The sequence below is a fragment of the Botrytis byssoidea genome, assembly GCF_014898295.1.
Source record: "Botrytis byssoidea strain MUCL 94 chromosome Unknown BBYS_005, whole genome shotgun sequence".
NCBI lineage: Eukaryota > Fungi > Ascomycota > Leotiomycetes > Helotiales > Sclerotiniaceae > Botrytis > Botrytis byssoidea.
The window spans coordinates 1,850,262-1,868,136 of record NW_024065846.1 but is presented as its reverse complement, the minus strand read 5'-3'; the positions used below and the strand labels follow the sequence as shown (position 1 = coordinate 1,868,136).

The following is a 17,875-nucleotide window of genomic DNA, read 5'->3' as shown; positions in this document are numbered from 1 at the left end:
AAGTTGTCAGAACAATTCATCAACATATCTTTTCCGACGCTTAAGGCTTACTACACGTGGCCTGGCCAATGGCAAGATGAATCCAAATTCACTCGTTCTGAGAAGTAATAATCATAGGTATTACCTAGTATTAAGATTGCATACAGAGAAAGCTTAGATATAATAATTGGGTTCATTAACTATCATCAAGAGAAGGAATCATGCTTCTTAAACCTCGAAATTTTTACCAAAACGACATGAATGATATACATCATAATATATACCGACGGATTCCATTACAGAGCCATCACAGCGCCCACAATACCAACCGCCAAACCTCCACAAATTTTCAACATATCAACACCCAATGCACCAGCAGCACCCGTCTCAACAGTGACCGGAGCACTCGAGCTTGCACTCGCCGATCCCGCCGTCGTCGAAGTCTTCTGAGTTCCACTTGCCGTTTGTGACGCGCCGGTAGCCGAAGCAGATGCAGCTTCAGTAGCAGTTGCGCTTGCTATCAAATCGCCAAACCCATTTTTGCTGGCGATGCTCAGTTCCGCTGTATAGATGGAACCGATGAAGCTGGCGAGAGGAGAGGGCAAAGCAGTCAATACGGATGTATTTGGAGTTTCGCCATCCCTGACGTCGGATAGGAGGGACGCTTGTAAGGAGTCGAGAGAGCTGATGGCGGCGGTATCGGTGGCAAGGCTGGAAACTATGGGCTGGGTTGCAAGGTCGAGGATGTATGATTGGAGGTCGTCAACTAGAGCTTGAGTTTGACTTTGGGGGAAGTGTTAGTAAAAGTGCAGTTGACATGCATAAAAAGGAAATGTCACGGGGTTTAAAGTGGAATGAAATCCCAATGTTTGGGAGATGTAGGTAAAATAGACAAGTCAAACATACGACGCAGATGGCGTCGTTGGCTCTGGAGCTGGAGCTGGAGATGCTGAGGCAAAGGCAATGAGCCCAGCGATGAGAAGTGAGTCTGAAAAGTGCATTCTGTAGTTGTTGAAAACAGTCACGTTGATTGGTTCACCCAACGAAATGAAAACTTTATTTTGACCGTTTTCCACGTGAAATGGAATGATGCAAAGACTATTGAACGTGTCACAATAAAGTTGAGAAAGAGCAGGCGAAGTGATTGATTAAAATAATGCTATTTAGCCCCCACAAAAGATGATCTGGATGCCTAGCAGCCCGTGGTTCCGTTTAAATGGTTATACGCTTGAAAACGGAAATTTATTTTACGGGGAAAGATTTATTGGTTACCTTGTACGATTGACCCCTGAGGCTCGGCGGATGTGACATTCTAGGAGCAGTAATTCGATGCAGCTCTTTCTTGGAATATTCTAAGAGTAGTAATTTGATGCTGCTCTTTCTTGGAAGTATTGAACATTTCTCACGTGCAGTAAGCTACCTAGTCTGATTCGATGGGGAGTATGGTAGGATGATGCTGAGACCCACAATATAGCAGCCGCAATTCCACTTTCAATGTGCTGTGCACGTATTAAGCATCCTGCCGAGCCTGTTCCTCAAGCTTCAAAACACAGGCCACCTGGAGAGCCCAAGATTTTTCGATACTCCGAGAGGTTATGTTCGATGTCGCCCGTTGACTGCCTAAGGAACTTTAAGGAAGTAGTAATATGGCTTTCCAATTTTTCGAGACCTATTACTGTAGTCGGTCAAAACATCTAGCTAAGTTCACACTCTTTTACCGGCCTTGATAAGGTCTGACACTTTTGGTGGTAATATCAATGCACTTCGGTCGTTTCTTGAATAGAAGTCTACTAGCACCATTGCTGTCTTCTCAGGAAGGTCTTCGTGAACAAAATGACCGGCCTCGGGGAAAACTTGCAGCGCATACTTCCCTATTGATTGTCAATTTAAGCCTGCTCTCTACAGACTTCACATAGAAAGATGTTCCTTACCTTGCATCTGTCCGATTGTCAACTCCTTATCAAGTCTGTCTGTCCCTGCAAGCAGTAATAGCTTTCCACCTCTGGCCTCAAGAAACTTTTTGCTAAGTCCAACAAACCAACCTTCCCAAAATGGTTGAGTGGCTCCCAAATTTGTGCGCCATGTCCACGATCGTGGTCCACTAGCTTCTTCGTTGTGCTTTAGTAGCCCAGGCACACTCGTCCGCGCTGACAACGAATTGCGTATTGTTCTCGACCTCATGTGCCACTCAATGCCAGATTGCAGTGAAGGAAAGCCTAGTGGACGAGTCGATAAGTAAGTTTGCATGCTTTGTAAAGCATCTATAGCAGAACCCTCAACTACATCAAGAACTGCGTATCCAAGAACCGAGTTGCCTAATTTTCCGCTCTTTGCAACGTCTGTAATAACTGCACCGCCAAGAGAGTGACCAACAAGTACAAGAGGCGGAAGTTGCTTCCAATTCATTTTGTCTTTTGTGGCATCAATGACATATAACAGATCTGAACTCAAGGTTTCTAGACTAAGATCGAGAAGCTCTGCCTCTGGAGAGATCTCCGTAGAGCCATGACCTCGAGCATCAAGAGAAAGGACACCGGCAGAAGGCAGCTTTTTTCGAATCTCCGACGTCAAAACAGCAAACGAGAGGCCGGATGATCCTGCTCCATGATGTGTAATAAATAAAGGTGCTGACCCAACAGGAGATGTAAGATATGCATGATGCATTATGGTCTCTGCTTCCAACTTGCGTTCGAGAAACAGTTCTCGTTCAAAATAAGTCGTCCAGGGTATCTGATCCATCGTTCGTTTGTTAGGAACACTGATGGTAATGAATGTATCAGCCCGGCACAAACAATGAGCAATAAGCAAGAACAAACCCTTGCGGCCGAGCAAACAAGTTCTGATACGAGGATGGTATGATGGTGCCAGTAGATGAAGCTGAAGATGCCGAGGAAGAATCGTCATCTATTGGAAGATCGGGTAGTTCACTAGGCATATCAATCTCCTCTTCCTCTTCCTCTTCGTCGGCCTCATTGAATTCTGGCGGAGCAAATTTTGGCAGCTTGGGCTTAACAAAGGACCTTTGTAAGTCGCTCATCTTGAAATTTATTTACAGAAGTTAAATCTGCGGTATTTATTTGTATCGAATGGTGAAGGTCATTTGTGAGGGGAACAAATTCAAGTCTAATAAGCTATCAACTGGAAATCAAATTAAAGAACAATCAAATTCGTGTATGAAGCTCTAGAAGGGTTGAGAAAAGAGAAGATGGGTAAATTGGAAAGCCATGATGATGTCGTCAGCCACACCCACAGAAAGCACCAGCCATTCGATGTATAGATAAGATAAGAGCAATGCTTAGTAATATAGAGATTCAAGACTGCGAGGATGCGCTCGAGTACCTAGTATGTCGTATGTCGAGTATGTCATCGTCTGAACAGATTCCTGAAGATGGAAAGGAAGGCAATTGGTTGAGGTTGGTAGCACCAAAAAGCATGATTTGTTATGTATCTACCTATGCATTCACTGGCATTGTATGTGTACCTACCGCCCAACCTTATTTTAGTAAGTACCTAGGTAGTATAGTATGTACTAGGAGACTAGGTAGGTTGTAACCAGTCCAGTGACCATGTCTCGATGTACTGACCTACCTAGGGGCCTAGCACGTGCCTAGGTACTTATGATTACTAAGGACTGAGCTATGGCACAAAGAAAAATGACATCATCCCCTTCAATTCCCTCGGTCTTCCCTCTCCACAAACAAGCTGATCCATTGACCTCCGCCCCCTTCATATGTGCTGGGTATCTAGGTATCTAGTTAGGTATCAATCAATGATCATCGATCAAGCCTCAAAATCTAAAAACCAATACTACGGACGGGAAGAGAACAAGAACAAGGTCTAGAAGCAGCAGCAGCAGCAGCAGCAGCAGAAGAATGCTGGCGGTAGGTAGATAATCACAATCACAATCCACATACACATCCAAATACCGGTATCTACCACACACAAAAGCTACCTAGCTTCATCAACGCGCACGACGCCAGTTCCATTGGGCTTAGATCAACAACAAAACGATCTTCTTTCCTTGCTTGATCTTGATCTTGAGCTTTAGTTCATTTCTAACATTGTCTTAACTCTTAGCATTCTCGGTGCCCAGGTTATCTGCCTCCCTAGTATTTCATGGTGACGATTGATCTCCTTTTTAAACCTATTTTCATTTCATCCTTCTCCCCAGGAGATTTTGGTCTCTTATTATTTCATATCAGTCCTTTCATCTCTTCACTCACGATATAGCTTATCGTGATTATTGTCGCAGAAGTCTCTCCACAACCAGGAGTTCCTCAACATAGTGATCATGGCGTCCTCCTTATGGGGTTCCAAGAAGGATAGCGAACATCTTTCGGCTTCTGGAAGTGTGCATTCACGTCCTCGTTCTCAAAATGGAGATTCGAATGAACCTGTAGCTTCTCACCAAGTACATCCTCAGCCTCATTATTCTCATGAGGCTGACGAGCGTACTCGTCTACTTCCACCAAGCCGTGATGGTTACTTGAGTCCCGATGATCCAGCTGTAAGCTTCCTGCCCCCTCTGTTTAATCCATCACCAAGGTTGCAATCTCCAGATGGGAGATTGATTGTAATCTTGTGCTAATAGGTTATTCATATAGGTATCTCCATACAATCTATGGAGCGTGCGATTTTTGCGATACTTCACAGTTTTGTTCGCCATCATCACATTTCTGTGGTGGGTGTTGCTGCTGGTATCAATCTTCGTTTCCCCACCAGGCATGCACTCGAGAGGCTCTGGTTTCTTCGACTTCTCATATACTACTTTGACCCTCGGCCTGCTACTCATTGTGCTTCTCTTCTTTTCGACGCCTTCCAAAGCCGCACAAGTAACATGTCTTGTCATCGCCGTGATCCTATTGGTCGACATGATAATGATAGTCTCCGTCCCACGTCTTCGTGTAGAGGAGGGATGGGTTGGAATTGCTAGTGTTGTCTGGGCCCTGCTCATAGCTATATGGACGATTGTTACAGACCGAGTCGTAGCGGCTGGCAAAATAGAAGAGGAGGAGCGCTTAACTGGCCGAGCAGAGACTCGCCGAACGCTCAGAGAATGGTGTTCCGTCTTAATATCTACAATCATTCTTATAGTTTTGGCACTTGTCACCATTCTCTTATCGGCTACACTCATCTTGAGATCTCGCGATGCCTCCCTTGCGCCACCAGGAGAGCGATATTACGTCGATGGTGACAAATACCAAATACATGTCTATTGCGAAGGTAATGTCACGGATGCAAAGGGCAAGAAGAACCCAACAGTTTTATTTGAAGCTGGCGATGGACCGTTCGAGCATGGCATGCTTCAGATTGCAACGAATGCTTTTGTCAATGGAAGCATCAGCCGATATTGTTATTCTGACCGACCTGGGATCGCATGGTCTGACAATGCACCATCTCCGTTTTCAGCAGGCATGGCAGCGGACGCACTTTCAGAAGCTTTAGCTCGCGCAGGCGAAGAAGGCCCCTGGATTCTCGCTAGTGGAGGGGTAGGCAGCATCTACAGTCGTATATTCTCCTCCCGACACGCTCGTGAAATTGCAGGTCTTCTTCTCATCGACCCTCTCCACGAAGATCTTCTCTACCGTCTCGGCACACCACAGAGAGGCTTTGTTCTTTGGGGTCGTGGCATTCTCTCACCTCTCGGTCTGGATCGTACATTTGGCGCCATTTTCAATGGCCGCACCCGTGAAGATCGAGTATTCGGACGTTCAGCTTATCAAGGTGGAAAGTTCCTCAAGGCTAAGCTTCAAGAGTCTCTGGTCGCCAATTCATTGACGAAGAATGAGGTTAGTAGTGCAAGGAATATACAGTATGCAAGTACACCACTTGTACTGATTAGTTCCGGCATTGAGGTCAGGAGAGATAGTGAGTGGGAGAGAAAACAAGAAGATCTTAGTCACTTGACGGATAACTTGAAAAGTTGGGATGTGGTCAAAGGAGCTCCTTCGGAGGTGTGGAAGACGCTCGAGGGAAGAGAGATCATCGAGAAGAGGCTGAAGAAGTTGGTCAAAGGAGCCGCAGACTTCGAACTGATGGAGTAGTTAAATTGATAATGAGCGAGGGTGAGGGTGAGCAATGAGGATTAAGATATGAGCACATGATGGGCATGAACATAAACGTCTCTTTTGTTGGTTCTCGAGTACATTTGCATTTCTTTTTTGGTGCTGGATGGCCGGGTTGGATGGACTTTTATATTCTTTTACGATTAGTTTATCTGTTTAACTGTGTAATTAATATATAACATTCTTTTAAAATTTTGCTTGGATCTGAATTTTGTGATATGATAAGCCATTTGAATACAGTAGTACTCCAAGAAACATCTCAAATTAGCATCTCGATCGGCCCAGGAATCATCCATCATGTCCTCAAGGTCTCCAGCATCAACTCTGTGTGTCTCATTCGACACAGGTTTCTTTATTCACTTCACATGGCCCATCCATTCACATCTATAGTAGAGAGGTATAGCATCACAATTTACTCTTAGTAGACACATCTAAACAGAGCAACACCATGCTCCCCTCAAAACTTTTATATCTCCATGAAGAGACCGCTGTTAAAAGAGAGTCGTTTCCAAATTCAACTTGAAGTAAGAACGCCAAGTTTGTTAAGCCAACAGATTTGCAACAAAAGTCAAAGTTACTATGGCGCAACTATATTCCAAAACTCTCCTTGCTCAATAGCATCAACGGTGGTCATCGCAGGCTCATATTAATCTTCATCTATTCATATTAATCTAAAGTATGAAGAGGTAGGTCATGATACATACTATAGCTACATACGCTTTTCCTAATATCGTTTCCGTGTCTGCTTTTCATGATAACCTGAACGCCAATACCTTTGCTATACAAATACCACCCCAAACTATCTTTCGGAACTGTGATATCATGTCAAACATCGATTAAGAACTGCCGAGAATATTGGATATCCTTAAAGACAGGTCGAGGATAGTGAGATGTTCGTCTGCACCATCCACGAGTCGTTTGTCTGCTTCTGAAAAGAGAGCTACGATTTTGTTTTTGTGGGAGTCGGCGATCAATTCGGAGTTGATGATGGTTTGGTACAGCTGTTGCGTGTCTTAGCTTTTATCACATTTTGTGAGGGAAGGGGAAAAACCATACCTGCGAGACGACCTGTGTGCCACTCCACCCATCTGCCACCATATCAACTACTACTTTGGATACAGCTTCGTATACAACTCCTCTCGATCTAGGTTGCATGGCCTTGACCAATTTCTCAATCGTGTTATCCGGTATAACTCCTGCAATATCTTCCACGCTGCTCACTGTAACCATCTTTTCATCCACGTCCATTTTGTCTGCATTGTTTCTCTCTTCGCCCTCCGGACTAACCGCTCCCACCAACCTCGCCGCACTCTGCAAATATGTGATCGCTTTTCTCAAATCTCCCTCGCTGCACTTAATCAGCGCTTCTACCGCCCCCTCCTCCAACCTAACACCCTCCTTATCCGCGATTTCCCTCACTCTAACCAACGCATTCCCCTTGTCCAAGCTCTTGAACCGAAACTTGCTACATCTACTCGCCAAGGGATCAATAATCCTCGTCACATAGTTGCAAATCAAACAGAATCTCGTAATCCTACTATACGTCTCCATCGTTCTTCTCAACGCACTCTGCGCATCCTGCGTCATACTATCCGCCTCATCCAATATAATAATCTTGTAAGGCGGACATGGATATTTCTGACGATATGCGGGCGAGGGATTGGAAAGCTGCATGCGAGCAAAATCTTTTACTTTTTCGCGGACAATGGATATACCTCGTTCGTCGGAAGCATTCAGTTCGAGAACACGAGATTTCATGAGTTCGGGACCGTAGAGTTCTTTGGCGAGGGCGAGAACCGTCGAGGTTTTACCTGTGCCTGGAGGCCCGTAGAAGAGCATATGCGGGAGCTGAGAGAGGAAATGTTAGAGCTGGGTTGAGGAGGGGGACAGGAAGGTGCTAACATTGGAGGATTGCAGTGTGCGTTGAAGAACAGTGATGGTATGATCTTGCGCCGTAACATCTCCTAGACCTTTGGGTCGACTATAAAATCCATTAGTAAAGTTATCGAAGATAGAGATCGCACTAGGAACAAAAGACTGACTATTTCTCAACCCATGGTTGCATGCGATTATTTTTCTTAGCTTCTTCTTTTGCATTTGTGGTGCCATTGGAAGCGGCTTCCGCCTTGCGAGCTTTGATATCGAAGAAGCTAGCCATGTTGAAGAAAATTGCGAGGTTTCCTGAGATTCACAAGTCGTGAGAAAGTTTGGATTTCAGATTATGGAAAGTGTATTCAAGGGAGACGCGTCGTGAAATTCCACTCTACGCGACATTTTTAGCGCGAGGCTGCAATATCATCAAATAATAGGCTGTCTCATCACACGCATTCTAATATATATAATAATTCTATAGTCTGTCATTTTGGTTCGAAAAAACATTGGTATGAAAGGAAGTGTTCATTCGGGTCATCTTGTATGGTAGTGTGAAATTTAATTCCACATTTAGCTCCAACAATTGCTATCTAGTACCTGCACCTGACAGAAATATTTTGCTTTAGCAAATCTAGCCAGAAGAATAGTTCTGCCGGCTAAACCTGCGAGCAGATTCTGTTCAGTGATATGTAAACCTCAATTGCACCCACAATCTACTCTGTCAAGCTGGATACACCATCTTTGATAGCTTAAAATTATGTTGCTAAATGAAGCCTGAAAGTCTCCATGTGGACGTTGACGTCTGAATCCTAAAAATCGTAACCCACGAGACCCTCCCGTGATTGTGATCAATCCGACGTCAAATCGTCTGTCCTGATAACTCCAAGATTGCCATCCAGAGTAGACCAAACTCCGCCGATATTCGAGATTCCCAACTTTTGTCTGCCTGCATCTCCTTCTGCGCCCTGTTCCTCGGGGAGACACCCCAAAAGACGCTGAAGATCGTTGAGAGTCTGATAAGCTCCTGCAAGAGCAGATTCCCCATCTTCCAATCTTTCCAAAACTGCTTCCTTAGTCGCAATGCTACTCGATTCAGCTGCAAAGACCCAAGCTTTGGCTCGGCTGGATAAGGTTGGCTTATCACTATTCGAAATTTCCTGTTCAAACGAAATAGGCTCCCCTAGTCTTTTCCGTTGAGGATTGTTGACAGTCTGGGCTGGATAGGTAGGTAAGAGATGACTTTCGTCGACTAGCCTGTCTAGATCTTTACTCGCTTCTTTGCCTTGTTTTGCGAGACTGCTAGTGAGATAAGATCTTTGCTGTATAGTAGATTTCTGCTCATTTGAAATGAGAACTAGATCTTCTAGGTAAGAAAATGCCGACGCGTTTTTGGTACTAGAGGTATCATTCGTAGGCTCATCTAGGAGCCTATCAGAGGAATCATCTGTTCCGACTTCTGTAGGAAGTGATGTAGTAAGATTTTCAGTAGCAGCGACAATCAATCTTTTTCTAATTTCAAGGTATTGTCCATAAAGTTGCTTTATAGATGCAAGCTGAGATTCGATGTATTCCTTCCCGACATTCTCAGGCACGCTTGAATTTTGTCCCTCTGATGCTGCTGGCGAATCTCCAGCCTTTCCTAATTCCGTCTCAATCCAGTTGATCAATTCATTACGAGTTGTTTCCAGTGCTTTCTGTCGATTGCCCTGTTCTTGCTGATCTTTTGGTGTGCTAGCATCTGTTCTGACTTTTGCCAATAATTTTTGTTCTTTTTTGAGAAGAAGTTGTGCACGTAAAACTGACTTCTCCAATCGATCGACGAGCGATTTCAGATCAGTTCTCTCAGAATCTTGAAGATGTTCTATCGGTGCCATAACACTCGGTGGTACTGACGGTAAGGAACCAATATCCTTCAGCACGTCCACGCTCTTCAAGTCGAGATAATTTTGTGTCGCTGCAGGCTTCTGTGCAAGTTGGTCCACGACATCTTGAATGATGCGAAAACGTTCCTTCCTCTGACGTTGCTTTTCTAAATCTAAGAAAGCATGTACAGATATCTCCTTGGATGCAATTTTATCATGAGTCTTTGCTTGAATCTCGCTGTGAGATTCTGGTTCATCACGCTGTGAAGTGATCGCTGCAAAGTCTCTTTGAGCCTTCAGATTAGCTTGGAGGCTGCGTAGATAATCATGCTGGACGCCCGGAAAGCCTAATCCTTGTGTCACTTCAGAGGTAGGTTCTGCAAGAGACAAAGTTGCAGGCGTCAAGAAGCTATCTCCAGAGTTCACATTGGAATTTAAGTGAGCAGCGAGGACATGCCGAACATGTAGAGCATCCTGTCTTTGCTTTATATAAGGGCTCAAGGTATGATGTATTTGTCTGATACCCTCGGGAAGCGTTGCCAAATCATCCATTTTGGTCAAAACATAAATGTTGATATAGATTTCGGAATACCTGGCTCCTGATGTCCCGGTGTGCTGGTGTGAGAATGTATAGGGTGCGTTGCTCCAGGCAAAGTTATATTTACTTTACCTTATTATTGAATGATCTTGTTGACGTGTAGCGGCATACGGCTCCGCTTGGTTCGTGGCATATGAAATCGAACCAACAACAATTTAATTTAATACATAATCGTCTCAACAACTGTCAACTTATCAACAAGATATCTCACATAGCAATTCGTTTCTGTTTGTACACTCTCAAGATATTACCCAATTTTATTTTATTTTAAATCAATTGAGAATTTGTAAATGGGACCTATATTTTGGGAAGTGTGTTAATCTTCTCGACTAAAAGATACCTACCCATGGCCAGGTAGGCACGAGGTGGCAGACACACTAGCGCCTATCAAAAGTAAATTTAGTGGCCTCGCGTTAAACCTTAATTTTGCGAATTTTGGGAACTGAAAGACCTCTTCTAGTAAACTGATATCAAAATACCCTCTATTGTGGCGTCTGTTAAATTTCTTTGCATACCTTCTTTGATTCATCAGTATATTGGAGATAACTTTAATAATCCATGTTTTAGAGGAACTACTTCAGATGACTTGAAACCTTCCTTCCAGCCATCTTCTTTCGATTTCTTCTCAATATCCGCCATATAGGCTTCAGCCTTTCTCACACCGTAAAATTGACGACTCATAAACAATGACGGACCAACAGCGCGATGTGTCGCAGTACAAGTATGCGGCCATGTCCAATCTGGTTCTCCAGGCGGACCGTCGATTCGTCACTCGCCGTAACGATGAGGTAACAGGAGATCCAGAATCACTGGCGGGGCAAATTAGTATTCGGGATATGGGGTCGAGAAATGCCCGCGAGGACGCGCCGAAACAGAAAAAGAAAGCTTCGGGCCTTCCAGATGTTGAGAGAGGAGGATACCGCGAGGGCGAAGATGTCTTAGAGCGAGAACAGCGCAAACGCAAGCGTGGAGAGCCAGCACAACTGCGAGGGACTGGAATCCTATCAGCTGCAGATGCCTTGGTCGAGGGTATTCGATATAGACCTAGGACTTCGGCAACGCGAGCAACTTACGACCTCATCTTAACCACAGTCGCTAGCAATCTCGGAGATGTTCCTCACGAAGTTGTTCGAAGCGCCACCGACGCCGTGCTGGAATACTTGAAGGACGATGATATGAAGGATTTTGACAAGAAGAAGGAGATCGACGACCTGCTAGGCGCAAGTATGAATCCAAAGCAGTTCAACGAGCTTGTAAACTTGGGGAAAAAGATTACGGATTATGACGCGCAGGATGAAGACGAAGAGATGGCAGATGGAGACAACGGCGGCGAAAACGGCGCTGAAATAGATGATCGCCAAGGAGTAGCTGTTGTATTCGACGACAATTCCGACGAGGAAGGTGATGAGGTGCTTAATGAAATTCGAGAAGAGTCGTCTGAAGATGAGGATGACGCTCAAGACCGCCCTGGTGACGAGGAAGTCGCTAAGGCTGGTGGCGCTGGATTGGACAGAGATGAAGAATCCCAAGAACTTCCCGAAGAGGAAGCAATAATTATGGACTCTGGTTCAACACAGAACGCTGACTCATCCAAAGACAAGAAAGACTTCATACCCGCACGCGAAATTGATGCATACTGGCTGCAACGACAAATTGGCTCAGTCTACACAGATGCGCATGTACAACAGCTTAAAACACAGGAAGTACTCCACACACTTTCTGGAGCTCCCGCGGAAGAAGGCGGGGATGAGAAACCTCTCAGGGAAATCGAAAATGACCTTGCTGAATTGTTTGATTATGAGCATCATGAGCTCGTACACAAACTGATCGCCAATCGAGATAAGGTAGTATGGCTCACTCGTTTAGCTAGGGCCGAGGATGCCGAAGCTCGAGGTGTTGTAGAACGTGAAATTGCATCCGAGGGACTACGATGGATCTTGGATGAGCTTCGCGGAGGTGCGCCAGCAGACGGATCGAAGAAACGAAAACTAGAAATGAAAATGGATATTGACGTTCCAGCCGAATACATAAATGGGGGCACCAAGAGCGAGCAAAAAGAAAGAGATGGTTTAGTTGGTGGACTGCAACCGCGAAAGCTCATTAATCTTGAAAATCTTGTCTTTGATCAAGGCAATCATTTGATGACAAATCCCAAGGTCAAGTTGCCAGAGGGATCTACAAAGCGAACTTTCAAAGGATATGAAGAGATTCATGTACCGCCTCCCAAGAAGCGCAACGATCCTTCTGATCGTGATATTCCAGTGACGGAGATGCCTGAATGGGCGCGTGTTCCATTCTCGTCTACAGTCAAGCTAAACAAGATCCAATCTCAGTGCTTTCCGACAGCTTTCGAGGATGATGGTAATATGCTTATCTGCGCGCCCACTGGAAGTGGCAAGACCAATGTTGGTATGTTGACTATATTACGAGAAATCGGCAAAAATCGCAATCCAGAGACCGGAGAAATCAACCTCGACGCATTCAAAATTGTTTACATTGCGCCGCTCAAAGCTTTGGTTCAAGAACAAGTAGGAAATTTCGGTGCCAGACTAAAGCCATATGGCATTCAAGTCTCTGAATTGACTGGAGATCGTCAGCTCACGAAGCAACAAATTGCCGATACCCAAATCATTGTGACAACACCTGAAAAATGGGATGTCATCACTCGAAAAGCTACTGATTTGAGTTACACCAATCTGGTCCGTCTCATTATTATTGATGAAATCCATCTTTTGCATGATGATCGTGGACCTGTTCTGGAGAGTATTGTGAGCCGAACAATCAGAAAGATGGAGCAGACTGGTGATCCTGTTCGTCTGATAGGTCTTTCCGCCACATTGCCAAATTACCGTGACGTCGCAAGCTTTCTACGCGTTGATCCTCTCAAAGGCATGTTCCATTTTGATGGATCGTACCGCCCTTGTCCACTTCGCCAGGAATTTGTTGGAATAACCGAAAAGAAGGCCATCAAACAACTGAAGACTATGAATGACGTGACTTATACCAAGGTTTTAGAGCATGTAGGGACAAATCGAAACCAGATGATTATTTTTGTGCACTCACGTAAGGAGACTGCCAAAACAGCTAGATATATTCGAGACAAAGCCTTGGAAATGGAGACGATTGGACAGATTTTGCGGAGTGATGTGTCGGGAACTCGAGAGACTCTCGCTTCTGAGGCCGAAGAGGTCAGCGACCGAGAGCTCAAGGACTTGTTACCTTACGGCTTCGGAATACATCACGCTGGTATGAATAGGCCAGATCGAACATCTGTTGAGGAACTTTTCCATGAAGGTTTAATTCAAGTACTTGTCTGTACTGCTACATTGGCATGGGGTGTCAATTTACCAGCACATACTGTCATCATCAAAGGTACTCAAGTCTACTCCCCGGAGAAAGGAAGTTGGGTAGAATTGAGTCCGCAAGATGTACTTCAAATGCTTGGGCGTGCTGGCCGTCCCCAATATGACACATATGGGGAGGGCATCATTATAACTACCCAGAACGAGATGCAGTATTATCTATCACTTTTGAATCAACAATTGCCGATCGAGAGTCAGTTTGTGAGTAGATTGGTAGACAATCTAAACGCAGAGGTTGTTCTTGGTAATGTCCGTAGTCGCGATGAAGGTGTTGACTGGTTAGGATACACTTATCTATTCGTGCGAATGCTGCGGTCACCAGGATTGTACAGCGTAGGAGCCGACTATGAAGATGATAGCGCCCTGGAGCAAAAGCGAGTTGATTTGATCCATTCTGCGGCTATAGTGCTGGAGAAATCTAACCTTATAAAATACGACAAGAAGACGGGTAAACTACAAGCGACTGAACTTGGTAGAATTGCATCTCATTATTATATTACACACAACTCCATGTTGACTTACAACCACCATCTCCAACCATCGATCACGCCAATAGAACTTTTCCGCGTCTTTGCGTTGAGTGACGAATTCAAGTACATCCCAGTTCGCCAAGAAGAAAAGTTGGAACTAGCCAAACTTCTAGGGCGTGTACCAATTCCCGTAAAAGAAAGTGTCGAGGAGCCTCATGCCAAGATAAATGTACTCTTGCAGGCTTACGTTTCGAGATTAAAATTGGATGGACTAGCATTGATGGCAGACTTGGTATACGTCACCCAGTCAGCTGGAAGAATTCTGCGTGCTATTTTCGAAATCACTCTTAAGAAGGGGTGGTCCTCGGTAGCTAGGACAGCTTTGGAGCTTTGCAAAATGGCAGAAAAGCGCATGTGGCCAACAATGTCACCACTCAGACAATTTGCCGGATGTCCTAGAGACATCATACAAAAAGCTGAGAGAATTGACGTTTCATGGGCCAACTACTTTGATCTTGATCCGCCACGCATGGGCGAATTATTAGGTCTTCCGAAAGCAGGCCGAACTGTTTGCAATCTTGTTGCAAAATTTCCACGACTAGAAGTTCAGGCACAAGTGCAACCGATGACGAGATCAATGCTGAGAGTAGAGTTGACCATCACACCCAAGTTTGAGTGGGATGACGAAATTCATGGTGCTGCGGAAAGTTTCTGGATCATTGCTGAAGACTGTGACGGCGAGGATATTCTTTTCCACGATCAATTTATTCTTCGTAAAGATTTTGCTCAAGCTGAAATGAACGAGCATCTTATTGAATTCACAGTCCCCATCACAGAGCCCATGCCACCACATTATTTCATCACTGTTGTCTCGGACCGATGGATGAATTGTGAAACCAAGCTTGCAGTCTCGTTCCAGAAACTCATCTTGCCAGAGAAATTTCCACCTCATACACCATTGTTGGATTTGCAGCCTTTGCCTGTTGCAGCCTTAAAAGTCGATGAATTCAAATCATTGTACCCAGACTGGGATCGCTTCAACAAGATTCAGACACAAACATTTAAATCCCTTTTTGATACTGATGATAATGTATTTGTTGGAGCCCCCACCGGAAGCGGCAAGACTGTTTGCGCAGAATTTGCGTTGCTCCATCACTGGAAAAAGGGTGACGCAGGACGTGCTGTCTACATTGCTCCATTCCAAGAACTTGTTGATCTCCGGCTTCAAGATTGGCAGAAGCGCTTTTCGACACTTCTGGGAGGCAAAGAAATTGTGAAGCTCACAGGAGAAACCACTGCCGACCTCAAACTTTTAGAGAGAGGTGATTTGATCCTCGCAACACCTTCTCAATGGGATGTTCTATCGCGACAATGGCAACGCCGGAAGAACGTGCAGAATGTTGAACTTTTCATCGCAGATGAACTGCACATGCTTGGTGGACAGGCTGGGTTTGTTTATGAGATCATTGTCTCTCGCATGCATTATATCCGATCACAAACCGAGTTACCATTGCGAATCGTGGGGCTAAGTGTTTCGCTCGCCAATGCTCGTGATATTGGAGAATGGATAGATGCGAAAAAGCACAACATCTACAACTTTAGTCCTCACGTTCGTTCAGTTCCTCTCGAGCTTCATATTCAGTCGTTCACTATTCCCCATTTCCCCTCTCTCATGCTTGCCATGGCAAAGCCAACCTACCTTGCCATAAATCAAATGTCGCCAGCAAAGCCTGCTCTTGTATTTGTTCCTAGTAGAAAGCAAGCCCGTGCTACAACCCGTGATTTACTCCTGGCATGTCTAGCTAGCGACGACGAAGATCGTTTCCTGCACGCCGATGTGGAGGAGATGAAGCCTTTATTAGAACGAATTCAAGAAGAAGCTCTCGCAGAATCTATCTCGCATGGCATAGGTTATTATCACGAGGCTCTTAGTACAAGCGATAAACGTATTGTGAAACATCTTTATGATAATGGGGCAATACAAGTGATGGTAGCGTCTCGTGACGTTTGCTGGGAACTTGATTGCAAAGCACATTTGGTCATTGTGATGGGAACCCAGTTCTATGAAGGCAGGGAGCACCGTTACATCGACTACCCTCTTAGCGAGATCCTACAAATGTTCGGCAAAGCAACACGACCTCTGGAAGACAAAATTAGTAGGGGTGTTTTAATGGTACCAGCTGTTAAGAGAGAGTACTACAAGAAGTTTTTGAATGAAGCTCTTCCAATCGAGAGTCATCTTCAGGTTTATCTGCATGATGCTTTCGTGTCTGAGATCAGTACCAAAATGATCGAGTCAGCTAGCGATGCCATCAACTGGACTACTTTTACGTATTTCTATCGAAGATTGCTTGCAAACCCCAGCTACTATAGTCTCAAAGATACATCCCATGAAGGTCTTAGTGCCCACCTCTCGGAGCTTGTAGAAACCACTCTGAAAGATCTGGCCGAGTTCAAGATCATCGATTTGGATGAAGAGGACGACTCTGTCACTCCATTAAACGCAGCAATGATTGCCGCCTATTACAATATCTCATACGTCACCATGCAGACCTTTTTGCTTTCATTGACTGGCCGCACCAAGCTCAAGGGTATTTTGGAAATCGTCACTTCAGCAACTGAGTTCGAAACCATACAGATCAGAAGACACGAAGACAGCTTGCTTCGTAGAGTATATGATCGACTTCCGGTCAAGATGGCTCAGCCAAGCTTTGATTCGCCGCACTTCAAGGCATTCGTCCTACTTCAAGCGCATTTCTCTAGAATGCAGCTACCAATTGATCTTGCTAAGGATCAAGAGATCATTTTAACGAAAGTTCTTGGTCTCTTAAGTGCTACTGTAGATATCTTATCATCAGACGGTCACATTAACGCCATGAATGCCATGGAAATGTCACAAATGGTTGTGCAAGGGATGTGGGATCGCGATAGTCCTTTGAAACAGATTCCTCACTTTACACCCGAGGTTATCAAGGCTGCAAATGAATCTGGGTATGTTTTAAATTCTCACACTAATAAAGTACCTCCGCTAATCAAACATATCTACAGTATCAAGGACATCTTCGAATTTATGGACGCAATGGACCCTTCCGAAAATCCAGACTATGAAGCTCTCATTAAGAGACTTGGTCTCTCGCAAACACAATTGGCACAGGCAGCCAATTTCACGAATTCTAAATATCCTAACATTGAGCTTGACTTTGAAGTGGAGGACCCGGAGGAGATTGTAGCTGGATCACCAGCCTACCTTAAAATCAAGATTGTGCGAGATGTTGATGAAGATGACGATGCGGCAGAGGTGGATATGTCCGTACATGCTCCCTTCTACCCCGCAAAGAAAATGGAGAATTGGTGGTTGGTCGTGGGCGATGAAGGTACAAAAACGTTACTTGCGATCAAACGGGTTACAATCGGGAAAGCTTTGAACCTCCGGCTGGAATATACGGTACCAACACCTGGAGAGCATGATCTAAAGTTGTTCCTCATGAGTGACAGCTATGTGGGTGTCGATCAAGATCCCAGTTTCCATGTCTCGGTAGCAGAAGGAATGGATGAAGATGAAGACGAAGAAGAAGAATGAGCCACGTTCCCCCCTTTGTCTCGACGAAGCATTGCTGTATAATAGATAGGTTTAGTTGGTCAAAAGCATATCTCGAGATTGATTGAT

General features: G+C 44.8%; 6 protein-coding genes across 6 annotated transcripts; 2 read left to right on the top strand and 4 right to left on the bottom strand.

Annotated features, from left to right (window-relative positions):
* Positions 1-275: 275 nt before the first annotated feature.
* On the bottom strand, positions 276-980 carry EAE97_003383 (uncharacterized protein; the record flags this gene model as incomplete). Its single annotated transcript, XM_038873895.1, has 2 exons — positions 276-762; positions 886-980. 2 exons carry the CDS (start codon positions 978-980, stop codon positions 276-278), a joined length of 582 nt encoding a protein of 193 aa, XP_038735758.1.
* Positions 981-1,683: 703 nt separating this feature from the next.
* EAE97_003382 (uncharacterized protein) lies at positions 1,684-3,016 on the bottom strand (the record flags this gene model as incomplete). Its single annotated transcript, XM_038873894.1, has 3 exons — positions 1,684-1,850; positions 1,911-2,737; positions 2,796-3,016. 3 exons carry the CDS (start codon positions 3,014-3,016, stop codon positions 1,684-1,686), a joined length of 1,215 nt encoding a protein of 404 aa, XP_038735757.1.
* A 673-nt stretch (positions 3,017-3,689) lies between these two features.
* EAE97_003381 (uncharacterized protein) lies at positions 3,690-6,239 on the top strand. The gene is made up of 2 exons (XM_038873893.1): positions 3,690-4,486; positions 4,584-6,239. The coding sequence occupies exons 1-2, from the start codon at positions 4,271-4,273 to the stop codon at positions 6,021-6,023; spliced, it is 1,656 nt and encodes a 551-aa protein (XP_038735756.1). The 5' UTR covers positions 3,690-4,270; the 3' UTR covers positions 6,024-6,239.
* Positions 6,240-6,383: 144 nt separating this feature from the next.
* EAE97_003380 (uncharacterized protein) lies at positions 6,384-8,202 on the bottom strand (the record flags this gene model as incomplete). The annotated part of the gene is made up of 5 exons (XM_038873892.1): positions 6,384-6,701; positions 6,749-7,045; positions 7,101-7,892; positions 7,947-8,025; positions 8,087-8,202. 4 exons carry the CDS (start codon positions 8,200-8,202, stop codon positions 6,881-6,883), a joined length of 1,152 nt encoding a protein of 383 aa, XP_038735755.1. The 3' UTR covers positions 6,384-6,701; positions 6,749-6,880.
* Positions 8,203-8,764: 562 nt separating this feature from the next.
* On the bottom strand, positions 8,765-10,330 carry EAE97_003379 (uncharacterized protein; the record flags this gene model as incomplete). Its single annotated transcript, XM_038873891.1, has 1 exon — positions 8,765-10,330. The coding sequence occupies one exon, from the start codon at positions 10,328-10,330 to the stop codon at positions 8,765-8,767; it is 1,566 nt and encodes a 521-aa protein (XP_038735754.1).
* Positions 10,331-11,062: 732 nt separating this feature from the next.
* On the top strand, positions 11,063-17,788 carry EAE97_003378 (uncharacterized protein; the record flags this gene model as incomplete). Its single annotated transcript, XM_038873890.1, has 2 exons — positions 11,063-17,199; positions 17,257-17,788. 2 exons carry the CDS (start codon positions 11,063-11,065, stop codon positions 17,786-17,788), a joined length of 6,669 nt encoding a protein of 2,222 aa, XP_038735753.1.
* Positions 17,789-17,875: the final 87 nt, after the last annotated feature.

Excerpts from the sequence above, each read along its gene's own strand:
- EAE97_003381 (XM_038873893.1), top strand. The coding sequence starts at position 4,271 with ATGGCGTCCTCCTTATGGGGTTCCAAGAAGGATAGCGAACATCTTTCG. Across the intron at positions 4,487-4,583 it reads TGAGTCCCGATGATCCAGCT|GTATCTCCATACAATCTATG; the intron begins GTAAGCTTCCTG and ends TTATTCATATAG.